Below are 24862 nucleotides of genomic sequence, written 5' to 3' on the forward strand. Positions count from 1 at the left end.
TGTGTTTTATTAGCTTCATCGACCCTGTGTTTTATGTTTTACGCTCCAGAATTTTCTGCCATTTTTACCTGTAAGTCACCGTTTTTATCGCCAACTGTTATTATTTTTTATTCATCTTTTTAAAACAAATTCTGTAGGTTGAAGAGCGGCGTAATAAGCTGCTGCCAGCCCGCCCCCTTTAGGGGGAATCGAAACCCAATAAAGGAAAAAAAAAGAAAGAATGAGAGCCTCCCCCACCAGCAGCAGCAGAGTGGGGCCTTCATAGTTTCTCCGTCCCTTTTACTCTGTGTTTCTCGTCGCCTTGTCCGTCCCTCGCTTGCTTCTTTGTCCTGTCCTGTGCTTTTCCCCTTCTCGTAATGTCGACCCCCACCACCGCCACAACTGCCACCACCACTGCCATCATATAGACATCCCCCTCCGCTGCCGCCACCATTATCACGTGGTGTGCCGCATCACTCCCCCCTCAGTCCATTCCCCCACTCCTCACTCTCCTATCTCCCTCACTATTTGTCGTCCCATCCCCGGTTCCTCCCTCCCGCGCCTCCTCTGATCCCTTCCCTCCACCCCTACCCTCTGCTCCTTCCATTTCTGCGGCACCCGCTAGGTAGGTCGCCCGGAGGGCTACGGCCCATGCTCAACTCTCCCCTTCGCCTTCATCATCATCATCTTCACCGTTGCCTTCACCATTGCCCTCACCATCTCTGATGCTGACTTCAGCACCGGGACCTGCCACTCCCCGCCACATTCCAGTCACTCCTATCCCCCACACCTCCTCCGCCGCCGTCAAGTGCCCCATTGGCACCCCTGCCTCCTCTACTCCCAAAAAGGCTCCGCCTCGTCCCCTTTCCCCAGCCCATGATGCCATGGATGTCTCCCAACCTGTCCCTGCTCCCTGCTCCTCCTCCTCCACCCCCTCCTCCTACCGCTACCTCCTCTCCCGTCCTGATCCCTCCCTTCTTGAGGCCCGGAACCTCACCCTCTTCCTTTGCCAGAATTTTCCTGGTGCACCCATCTCCGTCCTCACTCCTCACCGTGATTCGGTGCTCTCCTCCCTCAGCCCTACCCTCCACACAGATCTCCTTTCCTGCATCCCTGTCACCTGCATTGGCCCTAATGCCTCCCTCACCCCTGCTCCTTTCCTGCCTCCCTCCCGCAAACCCCAACCTCCGTGTCGTCCGCCGACCCTCACCACCGTGATCACTTGGCTTAGTCCGACGATCACGGAGGAGGAGGTGTTGGTGCAGCTTCAGGCACATCCCGATCTGGAGGTGCGTGCGGTTCGCCGCATCCACAACTCAGCCAGCCCCACCCGCCTTATGTGGGTCTTTTCCAAGCACGCCCCCTCCATAGACCGTCTCCTGAAGCACGGTGCTCTCCTCTTTAACCAACGTTATAAAGTTGACCCCTCCCGTTCCCCTCCTCAATCCCTCTGCTGCCAGAGGTGCTTGCGGTATAATGCACACACGACATCTGAGTGCCGCAAGGCCCCCACCTGCCCGCACTGTAGACAAGCCCACTTCTTACGGCAGTGCCCAAATCTCCAGTCCCCCCATCCTGCAATACCTGTAACCTCCCTCATCCTACTTACTCCCAGAAATGTAATGCCCGACCACCTCCTACCACTCCTGAACTCACCATTCCTGTCCGCCCTCTGGACGCCCCCACCCCTCCCAGCAATTCCCTTCGCCCACCCCATACTGCTGAGGACATCATCAGATTCCTCACCATCGTCCTTCAGAATGTTCATCCTTTTCAGCGCCACCACACTCTCCAACAGATCTCCCTCGCCGCCCGTTCCGTTTTCCACCTAAAAATGTGCGCCACCTACTCCAACAACCAGGGCCATTTCACCTTCTCCCGTCTTGACATTCTCGTCTACATCCCTGTCATGGCGCGACAGCACCGTACCCTTTTCAACAACATCTGCTCCCTTCCCGCCAGCAAGAACCACTTCATGACACCCCAGCAACCCACCACGTGGATGCCTTCCTCCTCAATGAAACCTTCCTCCAACCCCACCACACCATCCACACTTCGCCCTACCTCCTTCACCGCTCCAATAATCCCCTCCCGATTGCACGTGGTGGAGTTGCCATTGGTCACCACCACCAGATCCCCGTTCGGCTCCAACCTCTCCTTCCTGACCCCACCAAACACCTGATCCTTAGTCTCTTCCTCCCCAGCCTTACCGTTACCTGCGCCACCATCTATGTCCGCTCTAACGTCCCTATTCCCTTCGATTTCCTCTCCCACATTGACTGTACCTTCTCCTCCTACGTGATCACCGCCGACCTCAACATCCATAGTCTTTCTGCCGCCCAGTTTTGGCGGTGGCATCGGTTCCTCTCCTCCCTTCAAGGCGACATCATCCCCATCCCCCAGCACACCCGTCCCAAATCCAACTCCACCCCTGATGTTATCCTCTCCTCCCCCAACCTCCTTGGCCACATAATGGTGGATGTCGTGGAGCCTATTGGTAGGCTCCTCCTCACCATTTCAGACGGTCGTCGCCCACTCCCCGACCCTCATAATGACCCTCCCCCTAAGTATGTCCTTTCCCTGGGCTCCCTCTTCCTCCCCTCTTCCATCCTGTGTTTTCTCCCCACCTATCATCTCCTGTGCCAACTGGAATGCCTACTGAGATACCCTCTCCATCCAGGTCGATAGTCACCCCTTCACCTACCACCACCCTGACGATGTAACCCATGCCGCTTCCTTTCTCCAGCAGACCTTGTCTGAGGCCTCGTCCGTACTGTCGCCATCCACCCCCACCTTCCTACCTTGACCCAGACACACTACGATGCCACCGGCAACTCCAGCGACACATTCATAATTTGCTCGCTGCTAAGAAACTCCGGGACTGGCGACAGACATGCACCCGTTTAAATGCTACCCTACCTATCAACTCGTCCAAGTTCTGGTCAACCTTCCATCGCCTTACCGGAATTAAACCCTCCCCCTACTATCCTCTTCTCCATGATGATCACCCCTTCCCTGAAACCCTTAGTAAGGCCAATCACTTTGCTTCCTACCTCTCCGATGTGTTTTCCATCCCCGATGATCCCCAGTTCGATTACTCCCTCTTCCCGGATGTCCGCAATCGAACTGACATCTCTGTCCCTCCTCTCGCACCTGGCTTCCAGTACTAGGACAACATTGCACACACGGATCTCAATGCCTCTATCACTACACAGGATCTCATTGTTACACTCCACACCAACCGCAACACCACTCCTGGTCACGATCGTGTCACCTACCATCACCTTCGTGAAGCTCCTGTCTCTTTCCTCTCCACACTGGCCAGTCTCTACAATGTAATCCTGTCCACCGGTTACTACCCTGACCTGTGGAAAACCTCCCGTATCCTGATGTTCCTTAAACCTGGCAAACCGCCGTCCGCCATCTCCCCCTACCGTCCCATCAGCCTTACCTCGGTCTTCAGCAAGGTCCTGGAATCTATCCTCACCCGACGCATCCACCAGCATCTCCGCCAGCACCGCCTCCTTCCTGTTAGCCAGTGTGACTTTCGGCCGTCCTTCTCTTCCGATGACCTTCTCCTTCACCTCACTCATCTCCTTTCCGACCAGCTTAATTCCCGTCGCTCCGTAATCTTCCTCTCCCTGGACCTCGAACGTGCTTATGGCCGCGTATGGCATTCCGGTCTCCTCTTCAAGCTCCAAACCTTCGCCCTTCCCATTAACTACGTCCGTCTGATCGGCTCCTTTCTCTCCCACCGTCCTTCCTACGTCACCATCCATAACACAGATTCCTACACCTTTTTCCCCTCTGCCAGTGTGTCCCAAGGCTCCGTCCTCTCCCCCCTTCTGTACCTTTTGTATACGGCGGACATGCCGCCGCCGTCACCCCCCGTCCACCTTCCCCAGTTTGCCGATGACACCACCTTCCTTGCCCTTGCCCCCACCCTGCAGCACTCCCAACACCTTCTCCAATCCCATCTTGACCGATTCACTGCCTCGCCTATCGCATCTGTCTGCCGTCCCCCACACGGATCCTGTACGATCTCATCCCCTTCCCCCACCTCCTCCTTTTCCTTGATAGGATACGGATCCTGTACACCTCCCGCAAACTCGATCCTCCTCACCCACTTGTCTCACCCATCCTCTCCCATCCCCGTCCGCTGCTGCACCTGTATTCCCACGTCCCACCCGGTCTCCATCTCTCCACCCTCCTTACCCTCTCCCAAGGTGGCTTCCGCCAGCTCCCCCTCCCTGATGGTGTCCTCTCCATCTACGCCTCCTATCAACTTTGATCCTCCCCCCACTTCCTGTATCCTTTCCTTGAGGCACCCTCCCTCCCTTCTCTTTCCTTTTCCCCCATCCCCCTTCCTCCGCCCCTCTTCCCCCCAGGCTTCCCCTCCCCCTTCCTCCCTCCCCCTATCTCCCCATCCCATGGCATCTGCTCTCCCCTCTCCCTCTCCCACTCCCCTTCTTCCTCCTCCTCTCTTGGCAGGTCCCAGGACTCGCACATGCTGAGTGAACATTCGCGCGCCGGAGATCATCGCCATCAGTGTCTCGTGTGTGTGCCTTCGTTTGTCTTTAGTGTTCTTTCGCCGTCACGCCACCACTGTTCACGTGTGCCGTCGCTGTCATCCATGTTATGTGCGCCGTGTCAACTAGTGTTAGTGATATTTCTCGTCCAGCGTGAGCGGCTCCATGTTTTTTGTTTTTTCTGTGTCCACATTTTTTGCCCGCCATTTTGACTGTATTCTCTGTGCCACCTATCTGCAATATCAAGGCTGAAGAGCGGCGTACTATGCTGCTGACAGCCCTCCTTTGTATAATGTGATCAAAATAACAATAAAGAAAAAAACAAAAAAAACGAAAGAATGAGAAATGCTGCTGACAGCCTGCCTGTTGTACAGGTTTTAAAATAACAATAAAGAAAAAACAAAGAAAGAATGAGGCTATGGCATCCATATCGTAATCGGGATATATTTCGGAATCTATGGATTGAAATCGAAGGTTTGTTTGAAGCCTCAAACAGGCATAACCAGTAATGGAAATTTTAGGCATAGATTACAACATCAAAAATTAATTTGTTCAAGTGAAGATGGTGTCATATCTTATATGCTTGCAGCTACTGTACTGGATCTCTTTTGTGGGAGATCGTCGTTACTTGTTTACAAATTATTATTACTGTTTAATGGCCAGTAGGATAGTGATCCTGTTAATATGGAATGGTTTGCAAATGTGGTGTTCGGTATGTGTTTCCACATTTAGGTGCTTTAGGTTGCTACACTTTATGTTTGTCGTCTTCTCGTGTGCTAAATGACAGTCACTTAAAGTTTATTGACGTACGTCATCACAACTGTAAATAAATACAGTGAAACAGAGTGTTTGTTACTTGCATTTCAAGTTCACCACAAATTATCTCGAGTAAGTAACAGAGCGTTTCCTCTGTCGTCTCATGTATTCGTAAAATGTGTCTGGTTATTCCGATAACTGAGGGCAGAGTGTATAGTACTCGCCACGTCCTTTACGAGGCAGGAAAGCTTCTTTGGGTGTGGGATTATAACCTGGAAAAATAATTTATTCAGATGACAAGGATGGATTATTTTTCATTAAAGTTACTGTGGTGCCTCTTTTTGGGTAGTGGTAGGTGGTCATCAGCTGTCTACAAATTATTACGCTTACTGGGGTTGTTTTTATGGCAATAGGACTGATTCTGTTACGTGAAGTGGTTTGCAAATGTGGTTTACGTAAGTGTTTCCAATTTTCAGGGTTCTAGGTGTTAAGAGCATCTTAGACTAAACTTTGTGTACTGAATGACGATCATTGAAGATTATCAAGTAAAACCAGAAGTGACACTTCAACATTTGACATCTGTCGGTTGCAACCTCCTGATAACACGTTCTGAAAAGGCGAGTTTAAAAGCTTTTATGTGATATGTTAGATGTTATTTACCATGCTCTAAATACTAATTTAAAATCCAATATTTTTACTCTTGCACCTCAAATACGTCTTGTACGAAATTTTTGCTTTTTATAAACCAAATTTTCAAGCTGTGCAAGTGCACTAAAACTCACTGCAATATTGATTTTCTTCATTAAAAGCAACACTGAATCTGAAATAATAGTGCTACCAGGAATACTGTTACTTCCTTTCTCAAATCCTGTGGATAAGTGTTTAGAGAGCAGTGAAGTGTACTAGAATCTGATTATCTGAATATCCAGCCAGTACTGCATTAATTTTCACCGTTCTTAGGAGAAAGAAAGCTGCTTTAGTTAGATAATACCTGCTTCCTTACATACAAATTTTATCCGTGCATCGTATAATAGAAACATATTTTCGCCACGTAAATTAACTATTTTCTGCTCATAACCTCATTGGCAAAAACTTTACAGACCGAAGACGCACATCCTGCCACTGTAGCATAATAAACCACGATCTGAAAAAAAAACGTGTTGTTTCTAAGGTGGTGGTCCTTTCTAACGCTAATCGCTGGCGAGAGAAGGAAAGTTGCTTCACAAAGTTATTGCATTTTTTAAACTTTTGTGGCATGTTTTTCCCTGCATCTCGTATATTCGTAAAACTTGTATGGTAATTCCAGTAACTGAGGACAGTGTGTACAGTACCCACCACGTTCATTTCGAGACAGATGCAGCTCGTTTACAGGTACCTCACACTGGCAAAAGCCGCACTGCAGCGCTCGTATGCCAAGCACAAAGGCGTCGAGGTAACCGTTCCGTCCTTGGACGTTAAGATATAGCCTAGATTCTAACCTAAGCTAACCAACCCTCCTCGATCCCGTCAAAAACTGACGAATGAGATCGGACGCACAGTGGTCAAGCTGTCGGCCGATGTTACCGTGTGACCTCTGGTGACCATTGCTGGTGTCACTGTGGACGCAGCCTAAGGCGTGACATCTGCACTCGCCTGCATCTGGCTCGTGTGTAATTCACTTCCTACTTTGCGTGTATCTGACCTGCATACGATCGGTTAACTGCAATATTGGACGGATACTGCCCAGAAAGACGAAATGCCCTGTACTGTAACTAAAACAGAAGTAACATCGTGGCCCCACCACTGATGCTGACGCCAGAGTGCTTAGAGCGTGGGACAAACTGCCATGACCGCCGACTGCACATTTCCTTCAATTTCGTCGAAACTCAGTTTCTCATCGTCATTTTAACTTTTTCAATGGCAGGTAACATGCAGTGAAATGCATTTTTTGTTAAATTAATTAGCATTCTGTATCTCATAAGCTTCTGTCTTTTTCGTCAAATCAGAAGAACCGCTTCCTTCACATTGCTGAGCTTAATTCAAATGTTTTTATAATTATGTTCCCAACAGCCAATGAATGCTTCATAAATCGCAGAGGCTGTTTGAAAACTTTATTTCATGACAGTCTAGTTTCGATCTCAGATTGTCAACACATTGTTCTCAACTTGCAAACAAAACAGAAAAGCATATAAGCCTACGTAATGATATTACCCCTATAAATCAGTTAACATAATAGAGCTAGGGTTTACAATATTTACAGTTTTTTTCAATTTTGCGAGTGCATCAGAATTTTATACTGTGCGTTGAAGTGTAAGATCTAAATATGTATTTATCAATGTGAGACCACATGAATACCAGGTAACATTATAAGTACATTAATAACGTTTCAGTCTTCAAAATTTTGATACTTAGAATATCCCAAACAATAACTTCTAGAATATATGAATGCTAAACAGTACACGATTTGTTATCACAACCACATCCGTTTTGTGGTTACGTGCTTAAGCACGATTTGTTCTCTTCGGGTTGTCATTCCGGTATGAAACATTCAGTGGCGGACATTATAAGACGGTCGGTTAGGCGATTTTGATTTAGCGACACAGTACTTCATATTTGACCTGGCTGTATGATCTCTTGTGCCGAAGATATTGCAGAGTTTATGGGGAAAAGTACTAGGTGTAGAAGTATGGAACCGGAATTTCCCTACAGATGGTGCCTGCCGTCAGTATAGGGCCCGTGAGACCGCGTCGGCAGCGCCATCTGCTTCCTGTAACGGCTGACGACGAAAGTCAACCAACAGTAACCCAAGTTCCATATATCGGTATAAGTTTAAACCGTTAAACATGTCGAGTTTTGTGCCTGCGAACTACGATTTGCTGACAGCATTGATTTTCTGTTATCATTTAAAGAAAACTGCTACAAAATCGCAACGAATGCTTGTACAAACTTTCGACGAACATGCTCTTGGGAAAATAGTGATAAGAGTGGTGATTTCGACGTCAGAAACGACGAGCGCGCGAAACCACCGAAAACGTATGAAGACAACGAATTGCAGGCCTTATTGGATGAAGATGATACTCGAACTCAACAGGAATTCTCGGAACAATTGAATGTGCCGGAAAAGCAGTTTCTTTTCGGTCGAAAGCTGTGGGAAAGGTACAGAAAGTGGGAAAGTGGGTTCCACATGAACTGAATGAAAGACAGTAAGCAAATCAAAAGACCACTTGTGAAATTGTAGTCTCCAGGCACAAAAGAAAATCGTTTCTACATCGAATAGTGACAGGTGATAAAAAATGCATATAGTATAAGAATCCTAAGCGTCGTAAATCATGGGTGAATCCAAGCAAACCATCGACATCCGCGGCAAGATCAAATTGCCTTAGAAAGAAGACAATGCTCTGTGTCTGGTGGGATCAGAAGGAATATGGAAAAAGGCAACTCAAAGCCATATCGCTGCACGACGACGCTCCATTACACACAGCAAAACGGGTCAGGCAGACGATCGAGGCCTTCAGTTGGGAAATAGTAGTGCTCATTCTCCAGACTTGACCTGATCCGGTTATCATCTATTTGCATCTCTGCGACACGCTATCGCTGAACAAAGCTTCAGATCGTATGAAAATATACGAAAATAGCTCGCTGACTGGTTCGCTTCAAACGAAGAACTGTTTGTTTGGCGTGGCATTCATAGCCTGCCAGATAGGTGCGAGAAACGTATAAATAGCAATGGAGATCATTTTGAATAAAGTACTGTTTATCAGTTTCAAACAACAGATGTGTAATTGTTGTTGTTGTTGTGGTCTTCAGTCCTGAGACTGGTTTGATGCAGCTCTCCATTCTACCCTATCCTGTGCAAGCTTCTTAATCTCCCAGTACCTACTGCAACCTACATCCTTCTGAATCTGTTTAGTGTATTCATCTCTTGGTCTCCCCCTACGATTTTTACCCTCCACGCTGCCCTCCAATACTAAATTGGTGATCCCTTGATGCCTCAGAACATTTCCTACCAACCGGTCCCTTCTTCTTGTCAAGTTGTGCCACAAACTTCTCTTCTCCCCAATCCTATTCAATACCTCCTCATTAGTTATATGATCTACTCATCTAATCTTGAGCATTCTTCTGTAGCACCACATTTCGAAAGCTTCTATTCTCTTCTTGTCCAAACTAGTTATCGTCCATGTTTCACTTCCATACATGGCTACGCTCCATACAAATACTTTCGGAAACGAGTTCCTGACACTTAAATCTATACTCGATGTTAACAAATTTCTCTTCTTCAGAAACGCTTTCCTTGCCATTGCCAGTCTACATTTGATATCCTCTCTACTTCGACAATCATCAGTTATTTTGCTCCCCAAATAGCAAAACTCCTTTACTACTTTAAGTGTCTCATTTCCTAATCTAATTCCCTCAGCATCACCCGACTTAATTCTACTACATTCCATTATCCTCGTTTTGCTTTTGTTGATGTTCATCTTATACCCTCCTTTCAAGACACTATCCATTCCGTTCAACTGCTCTTCGAAGTCGTTTGCTGTCTCTGACAGAATTACAATGTCATCGGAGAACTTCAAAGTTTTTATTTCTTCTCCATGGATTTTAATACCTACTCCGAATTTTTCTTTTGTTTCCTTCACTGCTTGTTCAATATACAGATTGAATAACATCGGAGATAGGCTACAACCCTGTCTCGCTCCCTTCCCAACCACTGTTTCCCTTTCGTTCCCCTCGACTCTTATAACTGCCATCTCGTTTCTGTACAAATTGTAAATAGCCTTTCGCTCCCTGTATTTTACCCCTGCCACCTTCAGAATTTGAAATAGAGTATTCCAGTCAACATTGTCAAAAGCTTTCTCTAAGTCTACAAATGCTAGAAACGTAGGTTTGCCTTTCCTTAATCTAGAATCTAAGATAAGTCGTAGGGTCAGTATTGCCTCACGTGTTCCAACATTTCTACGGAACATAAACTGATCTTCCCCGAGGTCAGCTTCTACCAGTTTTTCCATTCGTCTGTAGAGAATACGCGTTAGTATTTTGCATCCGTGACTTATTAAACTGATAGTTCGGTAATTTTACATCTGTCAGCACATGCTTTCTTTGGGATCGGAATTATTATATTATTCTTTAGTCTGAGGGTATTTCGCCTGTCTCATACATGTGTAATTATTACGACCAAATTCCGGTTTCATACTTCTACACCTGGTAGAATGGCCTCTTTGTGCTAGCACTGTTTCACGGACGGGTACAAAGAAGATGGCACATGTTATTCAAAAGGTATACTTAATATTCATGCAATATGGCTTCTTTCGGCTGTTGAGTCAACGTCAAATTATTGTCTACTCCATAAGTAAGCAAGAAGGATCGTAGAAGAGAATTTTCCGCTAGTTAACACCTCCAAAAACCACACATAGGGGTGGAAAACTCCATTCCCAATAAACTAATAGTCTCTCCCACAGTTAACAGTCTTCAGTACCTATAATCGGTAAGTGCGTGTGCCTCTGTGTACAGTAGAACTGTCATCTGCTGCTGTGACGCGTATCCGATCTGGTGCGACTTGCGCTGTTGCAGCCGAGGTGGTGGAGATCCCGCGCGGCTACCACCACGTGCCCGGCTATGGACTCGTCAGGCTGTCCCGCATCTTCAAGCCGTGGGCGGCAGCCGAGAAGACCTGCGAGGACGAGCGGGCACACCTGGCCGTCCCGACAGGCCACCACGACTACGACGGGCTGAAGCAGATCTTCGCGAAAGTAAAAGGGGTTTCGTACGCCTACCTTGGAATCACAGATCGAGCCAAAGAGGGTCAATTTGTAGACATACATGGTAATACCGCTCACACTTTTAGTATGTATATTTGGATTTTCTGTTGTTTCGATACAATACTTATACATGCAGTTTCAAATCCCGTGGTTCTTCATTGTTTACCTTGGTGTACATTCGTCTTTTCTCGAGTGGCTATAATTTTTTCACTTCGCGTGGGTGCAGAATACATTTTCTATCAGCGCAGATTTCTTCACATTTTATCAAAATAAAATGGTACATTGCGTGAACTACACTCCTGGAAATGGAAAAAAGAACACATTGACACCGGTGTGTCAGACCCACCATACTTGCTCCGGACACTGCGAGAGGGCTGTACAAGCAATGATCACACGCGTGGCACAGCGGACACACCAGGAACCGCGGTGTTGGCCGTCCAATGGCGCTAGCTGCGCAGCATTTGTGCACCGCCGCCGTCAGTGTCAGCCAGTTTGCCGTGGCATACGGAGCTCCATCGCAGTCTTTAACACTGGTAGCATGCCGCGACAGCGTGGACGTGAACCGTATGTGCAGTTGACGGACTTTGAGCGAGGGCGTATAGTGGGCATGCTGGAGGCCGGGTGGACGTACCGCCGAATTGCTCAACACGTGGGGCGTGAGGTCTCCACAGTACATCGATGTTGTCGCCAGTGGTCGGCGGAAGGTGCACGTGCCCGTCGACCTGGGACCGGACCGCAGCGACGCACGGATGCACGCCAAGACCGTAGGATCCTACGCAGTGCCGTAGGGGACCGCACCGCCACTTCCCAGCAAATTAGGGACACTGTTGCTCCTGGGGTATCGGCGAGGACCATTCGCAACCATCTCCATGAAGCTGGGCTACGGTCCCGCACACCGTTAGGCCGTCTTCCGCTCACGCCCCAACATCGTTCAGCCCGCCTCCAGTGGTGTCGCGACAGGCGTGAATGGAGGGACGAATGGAGACGTGTCGTCTTCAGCGATGAGAGTCGCTTCTGCCTTGGTGCCAATGATGGTCGTATGCGTGTTTGGCGCCGTGCAGGTGAGCGCCACAATCAGGACTGCATACGACCGAGGCACACAGGGCCAACACTCGGCATCATGGTGTGGGGAGCGATCTCCTACACTGGCCGTACACCACTGGTGATCGTCGAGGGGACACTGAATAGTGCACGGTACATCCAAACCGTCATCGAACCCATTGTTCTACCATTCCTAGACCGGCAAGGGAACTTGCTGTTCCAACAGGACAATGCACGTCCGCATGTATCCCGTGCCACCCAACGTGCTCTAGAAGGTGTAAGTCAACTACCCTGTCCAGCAAGATCTCCGGATCTGTCCCCCATTGAGCATGTTTGGGACTGGATGAAGCGTCGTCTCACGCGGTCTGCACGTCCAGCACGAACGCTGGTCCAACTGAGGCGCCAGGTGGAAATGGCATGGCAAGCCGTTCCACAGGACTACATCCAGCATCCATGGGAGAATAGCAACCTGCATTGCTGCGAAAGGTGGATATACACTGTACTAGTGCCGACATTGTGCATGCTCTGTTGCCTGTGTCTATGTGCCTGTGGTTCTGTCAGTGTGATCATGTGATGTATCTCACCCCAGGAATGTGTCAATAAAGTTTCCCCTTCCTGGGACAATGAATTCATGGTGTTCTTATTTCAATTTCCAGGAGTGTATATCACATGAAATCCACGGAGCCTGTGGTGTGTTGAAAGATGTCATCAGATTGCTGCAAACTTCCGTACTCATATACTTGACCTTTGTGCATGTAACACGTTTCAGTACTAACGGGAAACACTTATTTGTCTGTGGATGAGATCGTGCAGTGGCTAAGAAACTGCACTTACAATAACAGTGGGTGCTGTGAAAGCCATCGTACGACTTCCGAGCTGTAGGTTTAATGCAAACATTTCAGTGAGTGTCACACTCGTCAGGTTATGTTGAAGTGTCAAGATATTGCGAATTTCACTGCATTTATAGACATGGCGTGAGTGCCGCCCCCCCCCCCCCCTCCCACCATGCCACGGATGGTAAGGCTCCCTAGTTTGCGGATCACTTAAGCAGCACTCTATATGGGTTCACTCTGAGTCGAGATCATGAAGACTCTTTGAAAGTGCGACATCAAAACCGTCCACCGGCTTCTAGCAAAGACGACGAAAGATATTTTTCACTCGGTGAAGGATCTACTGAAACTATGCAGCAGTGGAACGTAACAGCCTCTGACAGCTGCTACACTGGGCAAATGCAGTGTTGGCTCGCAGAATGTTACGAGGAGAAGTTTGGTGTGTTTGCCCCAGACGAACACAGATGTCATCAGCGGCAGAGTACAGAGTCACTTTCGGCAGTATGTTTGATTTTGGGAGCACCAAGTTGCTGCGTCCAGCTAGCGCCTGTTGGGAAAGCGCAATAGAGGAGTCTGTAGAAATAAAGATGCATGGGATGGTGAGGAGTCTGGAAGTGGCTGACAAAAGGCGATCGGAGACTACCGAGAGGGCACGGCCTCTGAAGACGGGCTGCCCCCAAAGCAGACCAGTCCTCAAGACAACGACGCTTCGTACCGCGCCGTGCTCTGCTGCTGTTCTCTCGCTCGTGGGCAGTCATTGCCTGCCTGTTAACGTGGACGTCTCTTAGGGCTGCTAACTACTCTGCTCCAGAATTCTTTGTGATATGGTTCTCTGGACAACGGTCTTAGCTTTGAGTTCCTTCCGGCTACTGGCACTTACTGTATTTTGTGAACTGCCAGTGTCACTTCTGCAGCAATACAAACTGTGCGCTGAAGTATATTTCTTACACCTTAGTGGGTGTAACAAGTATGACACTCGTCGAAATGCTGAGGTATGTAAACACTGCAATCCTGCTGTAAGGCCGAGGGCTTGTGTATTCTCTCTTCTCTGATTATTTAAATATCGTAAATACTGGTAATGGCAATCTGTTGTGGTACACATGCTAGGGCTAACACAAGTGAGACTGTGTTCTATTCTCGAAGAGCCAAAGTCTCTGCACGTATACATAATGTTACGACTCGAGGAGCTCCCAGTCAGTCAGATTCTCTCCCATTCTGTATTTCAGTAGTACCGTCTATAAGAAAACTTTAATGAGCGAATTACTTATCACTTCATGTAATACATCTGTTACCTTCTCTAAGTGTTTGATGTACCAAATATTTCTTACCTTTGGGCAAAGTAACTGTGCTCTAACTGTTAACGTGTTTAAACATAATTGGCAACAGTAAGGTACAGTAACTTCTCAGCATGAAGCTTGCACGATTGTTAGCCTGAAATTGACTCGACGGATGTTCACTGCGCATGAGAACCCAATTCAGACAGACCATTGGTACACAGCTCTCAACCGCCATCAGCTCTATATGAACCAAACAGTAACCTCATACTACTTGTTGGTATAACGTTAACAATCGGAAAAAAGTAGCTCAATTAGGATGTATGTAAGCATACAGAAACATACCAGTGACCACATGATACTAAAACAGGTAGACTTCATGATAACATTAACAGCTAGTCCAATACCTTCTTAGTAAAAATGTAGGATGGTATTCAGAATGTCTATTTCTCATATTCGTGTGTTTCGGAGACCCAGGAGGATATTTTATAGTTTCACTATGTGTCACACGAAGGAGAATAGCCTGAAACTAGCGGCTTCACTGGAATGTGCTCACACTCCGTGTACGGTGCGTCATGATGGCATTTTGGCGTGTTACCGACAGGACTGAGGCAGAGATTATGGCGGTTCTCCACTGTGGATCGCCATGTCACACGAATGGAATAGAATTCTGTTGATGGTATGTGGAGAAGTATGACCGTTGACTGTATGACTGTCACAAAAAGGAGTACAGTTATCTCAGTATCTCAGAGAACTGTAATAAAGTTGCAGCATATCTTGCGTACAAATAAGAAAATTACAGTTAGGCTCGAAATGGAACAGTCACGGTTGCAAAGTTGTTTTTATTTAAAAATAATGTGTTTTGCTGTGGTTAGGCACCATCAGACTAGGTAAAACTGTAAAATAAAGTTTATTGTGCTGGCTATCAAAGCTCTATGTCAAGCACATACACATGAAACAGTCTGGCGGAAAATCCCATCGGAATTACTAAAAGGAGCGATGCGGACCTTTGAACCGCTGAAGCAGCAAATAGAGCACATGCGTACATCAAATTGGTGTAGATGACAATCAGCTAGCTGGTCGAACTGGCAACGGCACTGGAATTCTGGTGACTCGCTCGATTTTCATCCAGATGGTCATAAGTGTATGTGGTCGAGTTTGAACTTAGGTAGCCAGTGAATTGAATTTCATGTGACAGTTTTATATAATCTGATGGTGCCTAACCATGGCGAAGCGTGTTACTTCTACATAAAAATAACTTTGCAACAGTGACTGCTGTATTTCCAATATAACCACAAAAACCGGTTGGTGTATCAATGTGGAGTGGATACTATGAAAACTATAGATGTCAGGTATGCATTCGTATGGGTGGATGACTTTCATATTTAGGCAGGTAAGACAGGGCAGGGTTCCATAAAGTAGGAAAATTAGAAATTTCCTGTGAAGCAGAAGCTCAAAGTGAACATCTCTGCCAACAATATCACGTTACCCATAATATGGGACACAAAAGAAATTTCGTGGTGAACGCACAGCGGGAATGAGAGGTCAGGATGAAAACCTGTATCTGACGAATGGGACTGCCGCCGATGGGTTTCATTATTGCACGTGATAAAGCTAGTAACCCCACTGCAGATAAAACAACAGCTCCTCTGGGAAGCATAAATTTGACACATGGGTCATGTCCCCCTACATTTCACATATTTGTGTCGTGTTTTCCCCGGATCGAGGAGAAATTTAGCTGTACACCAGTTAAGCGCCAATGAAGACATAGAATGTAATGATATGTAGTTTATCTAGTATCACTTCACAAATTCTGTGATGCGTGTGACAAATATCTTAGTATTTTGTCACGGTGTTTTAATTTTCTCAACGAATGATCTCGGCAAAACAGTGTGAAGTAAAATTGTTACTGAAGTACAGGGTGATTCAAAAAGAATACCACAACTTTAAAAAATGTGTATTTAATGAAAGAAACATAATATAACTTTCTGTTATACATCATTACAAAGAGTATTTAAAAAGGTTTTTTTTTTCACTCAAAAACAAGTACACAGATGTTCAATATGGCCCCCTCAAGACACTCGAGCAATATCAACCCGATACTCCAACTCGTTCCACACTCTCTGTAGCATATCAGGCGTAACAGTTTGGATAGCTGCTGTTATTTCTCGTTTCAAATCATCAATGGTGGCTGGGAGAGGTGGCCGAAACACCATATCCTTAACATACCCCCATAAGAAAAAATCGCAGGGGGTAAGATGAGAGCTTCTTGGAGGCCAGTGATGAAGTCCTCTGTCACGGGCTGCCTGGCGGCCGATCCATCGCCTCGGTTAGTTAACGTTCAGGTAGTTACGGACAGATAAGTGCCAATGTGGTGGCGCTCCATCCTGCTGAAATATGAATTGTTGTGCTTCTTGTTCGAGCTGAGGGAACAGCCAATTCTCTAACATCTCCAGATACTGTAGTCCAGTTACAGTAGCACCTTCGAAGAAAAAGGGACCAAAAACTTTATTGGCTGAAATGGCACAGAAAACGTTCACCTTAGGCGAGTCACGTTCATACTGAGTTGTTTCCCGCGGATTCTCGCCGATTCACTTCTGCTGTACTCAATAACACAAAAAGCTTTCTGTTGAGCGGTCGCCATCTTAGCATCAACTGACGCTGACGCCTAGTCAACAGCGCCTCAAGCGAACAAATGTACAACTAAATGAAACTTTATAGCTCCCTTAATTCGCCGACAGATAGTGCTTAGCTCTGCCTTTTGTCGTTGCAGAGTTTTAAATTCCTAAAGTTGTGGTATTCTTTTTGAATCACCCTGTACTTTAATGTACGTTAGCTTCTAAAATGTCGTTTGGCTGCTAGGCTTATGCCCAAGTTCATTTTCTGGTTCGATTGTAATGTCTGTTGCAGTACTTACGTTATGATCAACGTTTTTGTCTGGCGTAAGCCTGTACCTTACCGACACTCCCGTGCTGCACCAGGTCGTCCCGTGTCGGGTCTGCCATCACTGCCTAGTCGGCCCCACACTGACAGTGCAGACGACGAGAACTGCGTCATCTTGGACAGAGACGGATCCACGGGCGTCGTGTCCTGCCAGAACCCTGCGCCGTTTTTCTGTGAGCGCCGGCTTTCGGTGGGCGTACCGGACAGCTACGTGTGGATCGAAGACGCCGGCCGCTTCTACAAGGTGCACACGGAGCTGAGGGCCCACGAGGCGGCAGCCAGTGCGTGCCGCTCCGAGAATGCGACGCTCGCCGTCGCCGACACGTCGCGCCGCGCCGAGGCAGTGCTGAGCCTCTTACAGCCGAAAATCCAACTCTACCTGATGGGCTTCACAGATAAAGCCGTCGAAGGTGACTTCATTACTGAAACAGGTTCGTATGTTATATACTTCTTGTGCATTTTGTAACGAAACATATTAAAGGCTTTACTTTACCGAAGTATGCGATACCCTCCAAATTCAACCAGTTTAACGAGTATTTATGATTATAGAAAAGTTATTGTGTATGTTAACAATGATTGCATAACATGTCTCCATAAACAGTCAACCCATTAAATTATACTGAATAACTGACCCACACAAAAGTTTATATCACTTGATCACTGATACAGCAAATGTCATCATGTAAGTTCATCTTAAATAATTAATATGAAGTACGAAAAATAGTGGCCAACTTAGGTATTTTGGATCTCCTTAAATAAAAATCACCCAGTGAAACCTATTTGTTCACTAGGAGCGTTTTCACTCAGTATTCACGTAATCGATCCTATTTTAGACGAAAACCAATGTAATTCTTAATAATTCATGTTATTTACTTATTTATGCAAATTAGAGAAGTCAATTGACAAACTTCTAAAAAACGGCCTTTTTGTAACAAAGAATTATTCTGTCAAGTCAACAAATCTGTCTGTCATTTTAATAACATGTTAAATTATGTCACTCGATGCAAACTAATAACTTTTCTGTACAAATTATGATAACAGATGTACATGTGACTTATAAACTATATCTCTTTTTAGTAGTTCTTTGACAATGTTATAAATACAAGCAGCAAGAAGGGTCGGGACGCAGGCGGAATGTCACTTTGGTAAAGTGTGTTTGTGTGTTATTGTTTGAGGTGGATAAACAATGCAAAGAAAATGTAAAGGAAGTACTACTTTGTGTTGTGTCATGGTCTTTGGTGGACAGTGGAATTAAGATGGCCACCAGAGAAATAAATAATTGAAGTTTACATATTTGTTGGTTTCGCTCGTTCTTTATCATCAAAAGCACATAAAAAACACGGGACCTCATGTTTTTAACCCTAGACAACCAGATTTAGAGCCAGCATCAGCATCGAGACACGGCAGCAATCCAGCAAGTAGCAGCGATTACAACAACACAATGCATTTTAATGGCGCCAACCTAACATCAAGTGCTAACAAGCTCCGTAAATGGGAGTGAAATAGTGCGATTATAGCAATTAGCAATATCTACGACTAGGCGACCATTACAATTTCCATCAGCTCCTCGAAACATTACATGCGAAGCAGATTAATGTTTGTGATCAGATTTATCACTGTCGAATGCTTTTTCCAGGTCAACAAATGAACGTGTCTTGACGTTTCTTTGGTCTTACTTCCGTTACCGACCGCAGTGTTGGAACTGTCCCTCTGGTGCTTTGACCTTTCCTAAAGCCAAACTGATGACTAGCTAACACATCCTTATTTTTCTTTTCCATTCTTCTGTGTTTCTTGTTAGCAAATTGGTTGCATGAGCTGTTAAACTAATTCTGTGATAAGTCTCGCACTTGTCAGCTGTTGCAATCTTCAGAACTGTGTGGATGGTGTTTTTGTAAAAGTCAGATGGTATTCTATTCGCCAACATAAATAATCATTTTGTTGCCACTTCCTCAAATGATTTTAGAAATACTGATTGGGTGTTATCTGTCCCTTCTCCTTACGTCTTCCAAAGCTCTTTTAAATTTTGTTCTAATACTGGATCTCTTATCTCTTCTACATCAACTTTTGTTTCTGCTTTTGTCCATCATAGTTTTCTTTGTTTTTTCGAAAGCCCACGACTGTGAACATAATGGGTTTGTTTATAAACAACTTTTCTGGTACCAGTCCCTTTTTCCCTTATTCATATTTTACATAACGCATTTTGGGAAAAGATTCTCATGTGCATGTGTGTGCTTCCTTGTACTATGCCATTTTTAAATAATTTTTTCCATGTATGAGGTTCTGTTCTATGTTTGTGTGTTTTTTTTTTTTATGCAGTCTGCCAGAGGGTCCTTGAATATTTTGCAGCCTGAGTATCTAATCGTGGAGCATTGTGTCCTGCCATGTTTCCCTCCAAGGTTGTTATTTTGGCTTGGTCTTTCGGCCAGTGATAGGGGTGGCTGCCGAGAGTCACGGTGCGCCACAAGGTCGGCATTTCCTGGTGGTGGATACTGTCAGACAGCAGCTGATCCGTCATGCAAATCAGTTGCTCCCATGCCCTGATGGGGTCTCATCATTGCCGCTTTCTGGTGAGCTGAGTGGCAAGACTGGTCACAAGGTTGTTCCAGAGGTCGGCTCCCACTTGTGGAAGCACACCTTCCATTCCATCCCGATCCACAGCGTAGCTATAGTCCCATCGCCTCCAGCCTGTGTCCTTATTATGGCTCATGCCTCTGCCTACTGAGCTGGAATCGATGGATTTCGAACTGCCCCCCTTTCTACTTCTTTCCCCTTTCCCTGACGTGGATGCACTCGTCCTCGCTGTCACCAGTGGATCCGCCACTGCCCCAGCCTCCATATCCCCACACCTTTCTGGCAGAGCAGGTGGCACCGACATTGCCTCCTTCGGTGGTCGGACCTCGTCTGGTTTTTGCAGTCCGCGAATGACCATTTTCGGCCCTGCATGGCCTTTTCACGGCGGAGAGATATCATACTCCAGCCAGTGGACATTCTAATGGTGGCAGGTGAAGCGTTTACATCTCTGGCAACTGTAAGCCAAGTGGATCAGTGTTTATGCCAAATTCAACCACTGAAGACCTTGCCCTGCAATTCGGCTGAGTGCTGTTATTGTGTGTTCAGTCGTTAACCACTTGCATGAGCTGTGGGCTGAGTAATTTGCCGTGCACATCTCTACAAGGTTTCGAACGATCTGTTTCCCAAAGATCAACCTCCACAGCAAGTTCGTTTTCTCCTACAGGATTCTGTTACCCTCTTGTCATTGAGCCACCATTGGCTTGTGAAGTAACTGCAATGACAGTGTAGAGCAACAGCATTGTCCTCCTGTTCATATGCTAAAAAATAAGAAAAAGAAGAAGGAGAAGAGGAACAAGAATAAGAAGATGTAAAAATATGTTACTGCCAGTTGTGTTCGTTTGGGAGGAATGAAGCGTACAATTCAAAATGCATAGTCACATGTTTAATTTGAATGAAGGGCTATTCCTGGAATTGTAAATTCCTCTAGATTTTTCCCAAATGGAATTGCAGTTGGCACACTGGCAACATGCTCTGATCTGACTGAATACAACCATGAGTTTTACAAAGATCTGACCTTGTCAATGGACAGGAAATAAAATCAAAGATGGACCATATAATTATGTAGAACTTAAATTTTGCATTATATTTCCTTGTTTTGAAGTCATTCACGTTTGGTATGTTTCATATGTGTGAACACTATTACTGTATATCCTTAAAGTAACTTGCCATGGATTCTTTAAATCAGCAACAACATGTTTGTAAGATAATGTGATGAGACTGTATGTTTCTTCTCAGTCTGTCGTACGTGTACCTGTTGATTAGAATCTTTGATGTCATGCGAAGATAGCAGCAAGCTTTACAGTTTGATGTGGCATATTTGGAAGTAGATAGTATTTTAATTGAAGTTGTAGACATCCTGAATGTGTACTATTTTGTCGTGAGATGTATGTATCGCAATTTGAACGCTGTCATTCATCCACACTGCATCCAGTTTGTGCCTTTATATCACTCACACTAATGACAATAAAAGTACAGATTGCTGCAACGCATTTGGCAGCTATCATGTATTCTCATCTCTCCGGGATGTATAGCAAGGTTTAATACAGCAAGCATCTTCTTCCACAGTGAATACATTCTATTGCTTATTTCACTGACTGCGGAGTGAAATAAACAACTTTGTTAAAATTCTCTAAGTGTCTCTCACTGTAATTCATGCTTAACAATTGTATTTTTATGTAGAAAGTGGTTATGAGTAAACGAGCAAGGCAGTACTTGAGGCAACGAGCGGTTCTAGGCGCTTCAGTCAGGAACCGCGTGATTGCCACGGTCGCAGGTTCGAATCCTGCCTCTGGCATGGATATTGTTGTGGATTCGCAAGACAGCCAAGCCACTATGACAGGAAGCCAAAAGGCACGCGTTTTAGCTCACGCAGGCTGGCGTGAGGTCTGTCACAGTTAAAGGAATTGAGACTAGTAAAAAAAGTACGTAGCTGCTGGAATACTTAACTTTAATCCATAATTGGTGACCATCGCTCTTGACGGTACATGTTTTACAGCATCAATAGTAACTGGTAATGGCGCCTTGCTAGGTCGTAGCAAATGACGTAGCTGAAGGCTATGCTAACTATCGTCTCGGCAAATGAGAGCGTAATTTGTCAGTGAACCATCGCTAGCAAAGTCGGCTGTACAACTGGGGCGAGTGCTAGGAAGTGTCTCTAGACCTGCCGTGTGGCGGCGCTCGGTCTGCAATCACTGATAGTGGCGACACGCGGGTCCGACGTATACTAACGGACCGCGGCCGATTTAAAGGCTACCACCTAGCAAGTGTGGTGTCTGGCGGTTACGCCACATTCCTCCCCCGCAAATCGGCGGACGGTTGTGGCATAAGGCTTCCGCCCGCCGTGGGGAGGACCCCATGTTGACGTATGCGACGAGGTGGGGAGCCTAACAACAGGCGAGGCTGTGCCACCCGCACCCTGCCATTCGGACCGAGGGGAGCTAGGAAACGCCTGAAAACCTGCTTCAGGTGCACGCCAACATGCGGTGTATGCGCCCGTAGAGAGACAGGAGGGGCCGAAGGGTCGACCTCCATCGGGCCGGGGCACCCGACGGTCGAAGACGACATATGGTCCGGAGCGGGCAAGAGTTCCATGGCGGAGGACAATTGGTCACGGGAAGCGATCGGCGGCGCGTGACCCAGGGAGGCGCCCGGCGGTTGCAGCGACGCGTCCACTGCGGGCGTCGCCGGTGGGCGAACAGGCGGCGGCGGCGGCGGCGCGTCGCCATGGGGCAAAATGGAAGGCAGCGTCGGTAACACCTGGGCTGAGGCGAGCCAGTAGATGGGTCCCCAGGGCGCTGACCCGACGGCACCGTCGCTGAAAGCAGACGGGGAGCGGCAGATCCCGTGCGACGACAGAGGCGCAGCTGATTGAGATGCCGACGCACCTCACCAGAGGCCCCCAAAACCAGATACATAGTGCGGCCGAGGCAGCAAAGAATGCGCCCTTCGAGCCAACGCCGTGAACCTCGATAGTTGCGGTAGTAGACAAGATCGCCTGGGGCAAAAGCAGGTGTCTGCCGCTGCACAGGAACCTGATGCGGCGGATGTAGCAAAGACATCAAGGTTCGATGAGGGCGACCGTGGAGCAACTCGACCGGCGAACGACCATCTCGGGGCTGAGAGCGATACGAGGACAAAAAGAGCAATAACGCGTCCTCCCGAGAATGAGACTCTTTCAACTTCAACATCTGGGACTTGAAAATCCGGACCAAACGTTCAGCGGCACCGTTAAACCGTGGCGAAAACGGCGCGGACGTCAGATGAATACCATTGGCCTTGCAGAATGACTGAAATTCTGCGGACACGAATTGTGGGCCACTGTCGGAAACAATAGTCTGTGGAAGACCTTCAATGCAAATGATAGCGGATAACGCTTGGATGGTGGCAGAAGACGTCGTGGAAGACATCCGGACAACAAAAGGAAAATTACTGAATGAATCTACCACAACCAACCATCGAGCATTCCAGAATGGACCAGCAAAATCGATGTGTAAGCGTTGCCAAGGGGAAGTGGCTTTTGGCCATGCAAAGAATTTCCGCGGTGGTGCTGATTGTTGTTCGGCACACACCATGCAAGAAGAGCACATATTCGTAATCGCTGCATCGATTCCGGACCAAGTACAGTGCTGACGAGCAAGTTGTTTCGTTCTCACTATAACCTAATGTCCTTGGTGGAGAAGCCGTAAGACAGAGGACTGTAACGAACGTGGAACCACGACCCTGGACTGATCATTATCTGAACGCAACAACAAAATACCACGTCGTACAAAAAGTCTCTCCTTGTGAGCAAAAAATCGACGAACCAACGGATCCCCGATCCGTGACTTTGACAAGGGCCACTGCGTAGCAAGAAAACGCAGAATGGTAGCAAGGACAGGGTCGGCAGCTGTGGCCGTAGCGAGCCGACGAAAATAATCGGAAACGATTCGACCACGTCATCGGTTTCCGAATCAATGAACATGCAAGCAAGTTCGGAGGAATCGAATGCTCTATCCTCAGCAACAGGCAAACGGGACAACGCATCGGCGTTTCCGTGCTTAGCAGTGGACCGATACAAGATATCGTAGCGGTACTGCGAGAGGAAAATAGACCATCGAATGAATTTCTGCGCTATACGTGGAGGTACAGGCTTGGTCGGATGAAAAAGCGATGTCAAAGGTTTGTGGTCTGTGATGATGGTAAAGTGACGACCATACAAGAAATCATGAAACTTTGTAACACCAAATACGAGAGCCAATGCTTCTTTCTCGATCGGTGAATAATTTCGTTGCGCAGACGAGAGCAATTTGGACGCAAAGGCAATAGGGCGATCGTGCGAACCATCTTTGTGCGCAAGCAGAGCACCGATCCCAAAATCCGATGCATCCACCATCAACAAAAGGGGCTTCTGGGGATCGAATGGCGTAAGGCAAGTATTGGAAAGCAACGCTGATTTCAACTGGCGAAAGGCGCTTTCGCATTCCGTCCTCCAGAGGAAAGGAACACTTTACGGCGTAAGCGATGAAGCGGAGCTGAAATGGAAGAGGCGTGTCGCACATAGCGATGATAATAATTAATTTTTCCCAGCATACTCTGTAGCTGCTTCAAATTCTGCGGCGAAGGCAAATCTTGTATGGCACGGAGGTGCTCTGGACTGGGATGTATGCCTTGGGCATTAAGTACATGTCCCAGATATAGCAAGTCACGAGCAAAAAACACACGTTTGTCCTTCCGCAAGCGAAGACCATTTTGTTGCAAGACCTAAAATAATGTTCGGAGATTGGCTAAGTGTTCTTCTTCCGTCTTTCCGGAGATCACAATATCGTCCAGATAGTTTGCTGCAGTAGGGACTGACGCACAAACAGTTTGTAGATATTGCTGAAACAATGCAGGGGCTGATGCACACCCGAATGGCAGTCGTTTGAATCGATACAAACCAAGATGCGTGTTAACCACCAAAACGCGCTGGGATTCTTCGTCCACCGATATTTGCAAGTACACATCTGCTAGGTCCAACTTCGAAAAATCTTTACCCGGGCACAGTTTGTCAAAAAGATCTTCCGGGCGGGGTAAAGGAAAACTTGCAGTCACTAGTTGTGGATTCACTGTTGCCTTGAAGTCCATGCAAAGTCTCAATTTTCCGGAAGGTTTTTGCAAAATTACTAAGGGTGATGCCCAGAGAGAAGCCCGCACACGTTCAATTACACCTTGTGATTCCAAATCGT

General features: G+C 46.9%; 1 protein-coding gene across 1 annotated transcript in view; it reads left to right on the forward strand.

Annotated features, from left to right (window-relative positions):
* Nucleotides 1–24862, forward strand: part of LOC126106664 (uncharacterized) — a 205609-nt gene that overhangs the window by 130374 nt on the left and 50373 nt on the right. The window contains exons 4-5 of the mRNA XM_049913029.1: nt 10812–11063; nt 17126–17518. Coding sequence (XP_049768986.1) covers nt 10812–11063; nt 17126–17518 — 645 coding nt within the window. The remainder of the gene's footprint in view (nt 1–10811; nt 11064–17125; nt 17519–24862) is intronic.

This window comes from Schistocerca cancellata, chromosome 10 (genome assembly GCF_023864275.1).
Source record: "Schistocerca cancellata isolate TAMUIC-IGC-003103 chromosome 10, iqSchCanc2.1, whole genome shotgun sequence".
Taxonomy (NCBI): Eukaryota; Metazoa; Arthropoda; class Insecta; order Orthoptera; family Acrididae; genus Schistocerca; species Schistocerca cancellata.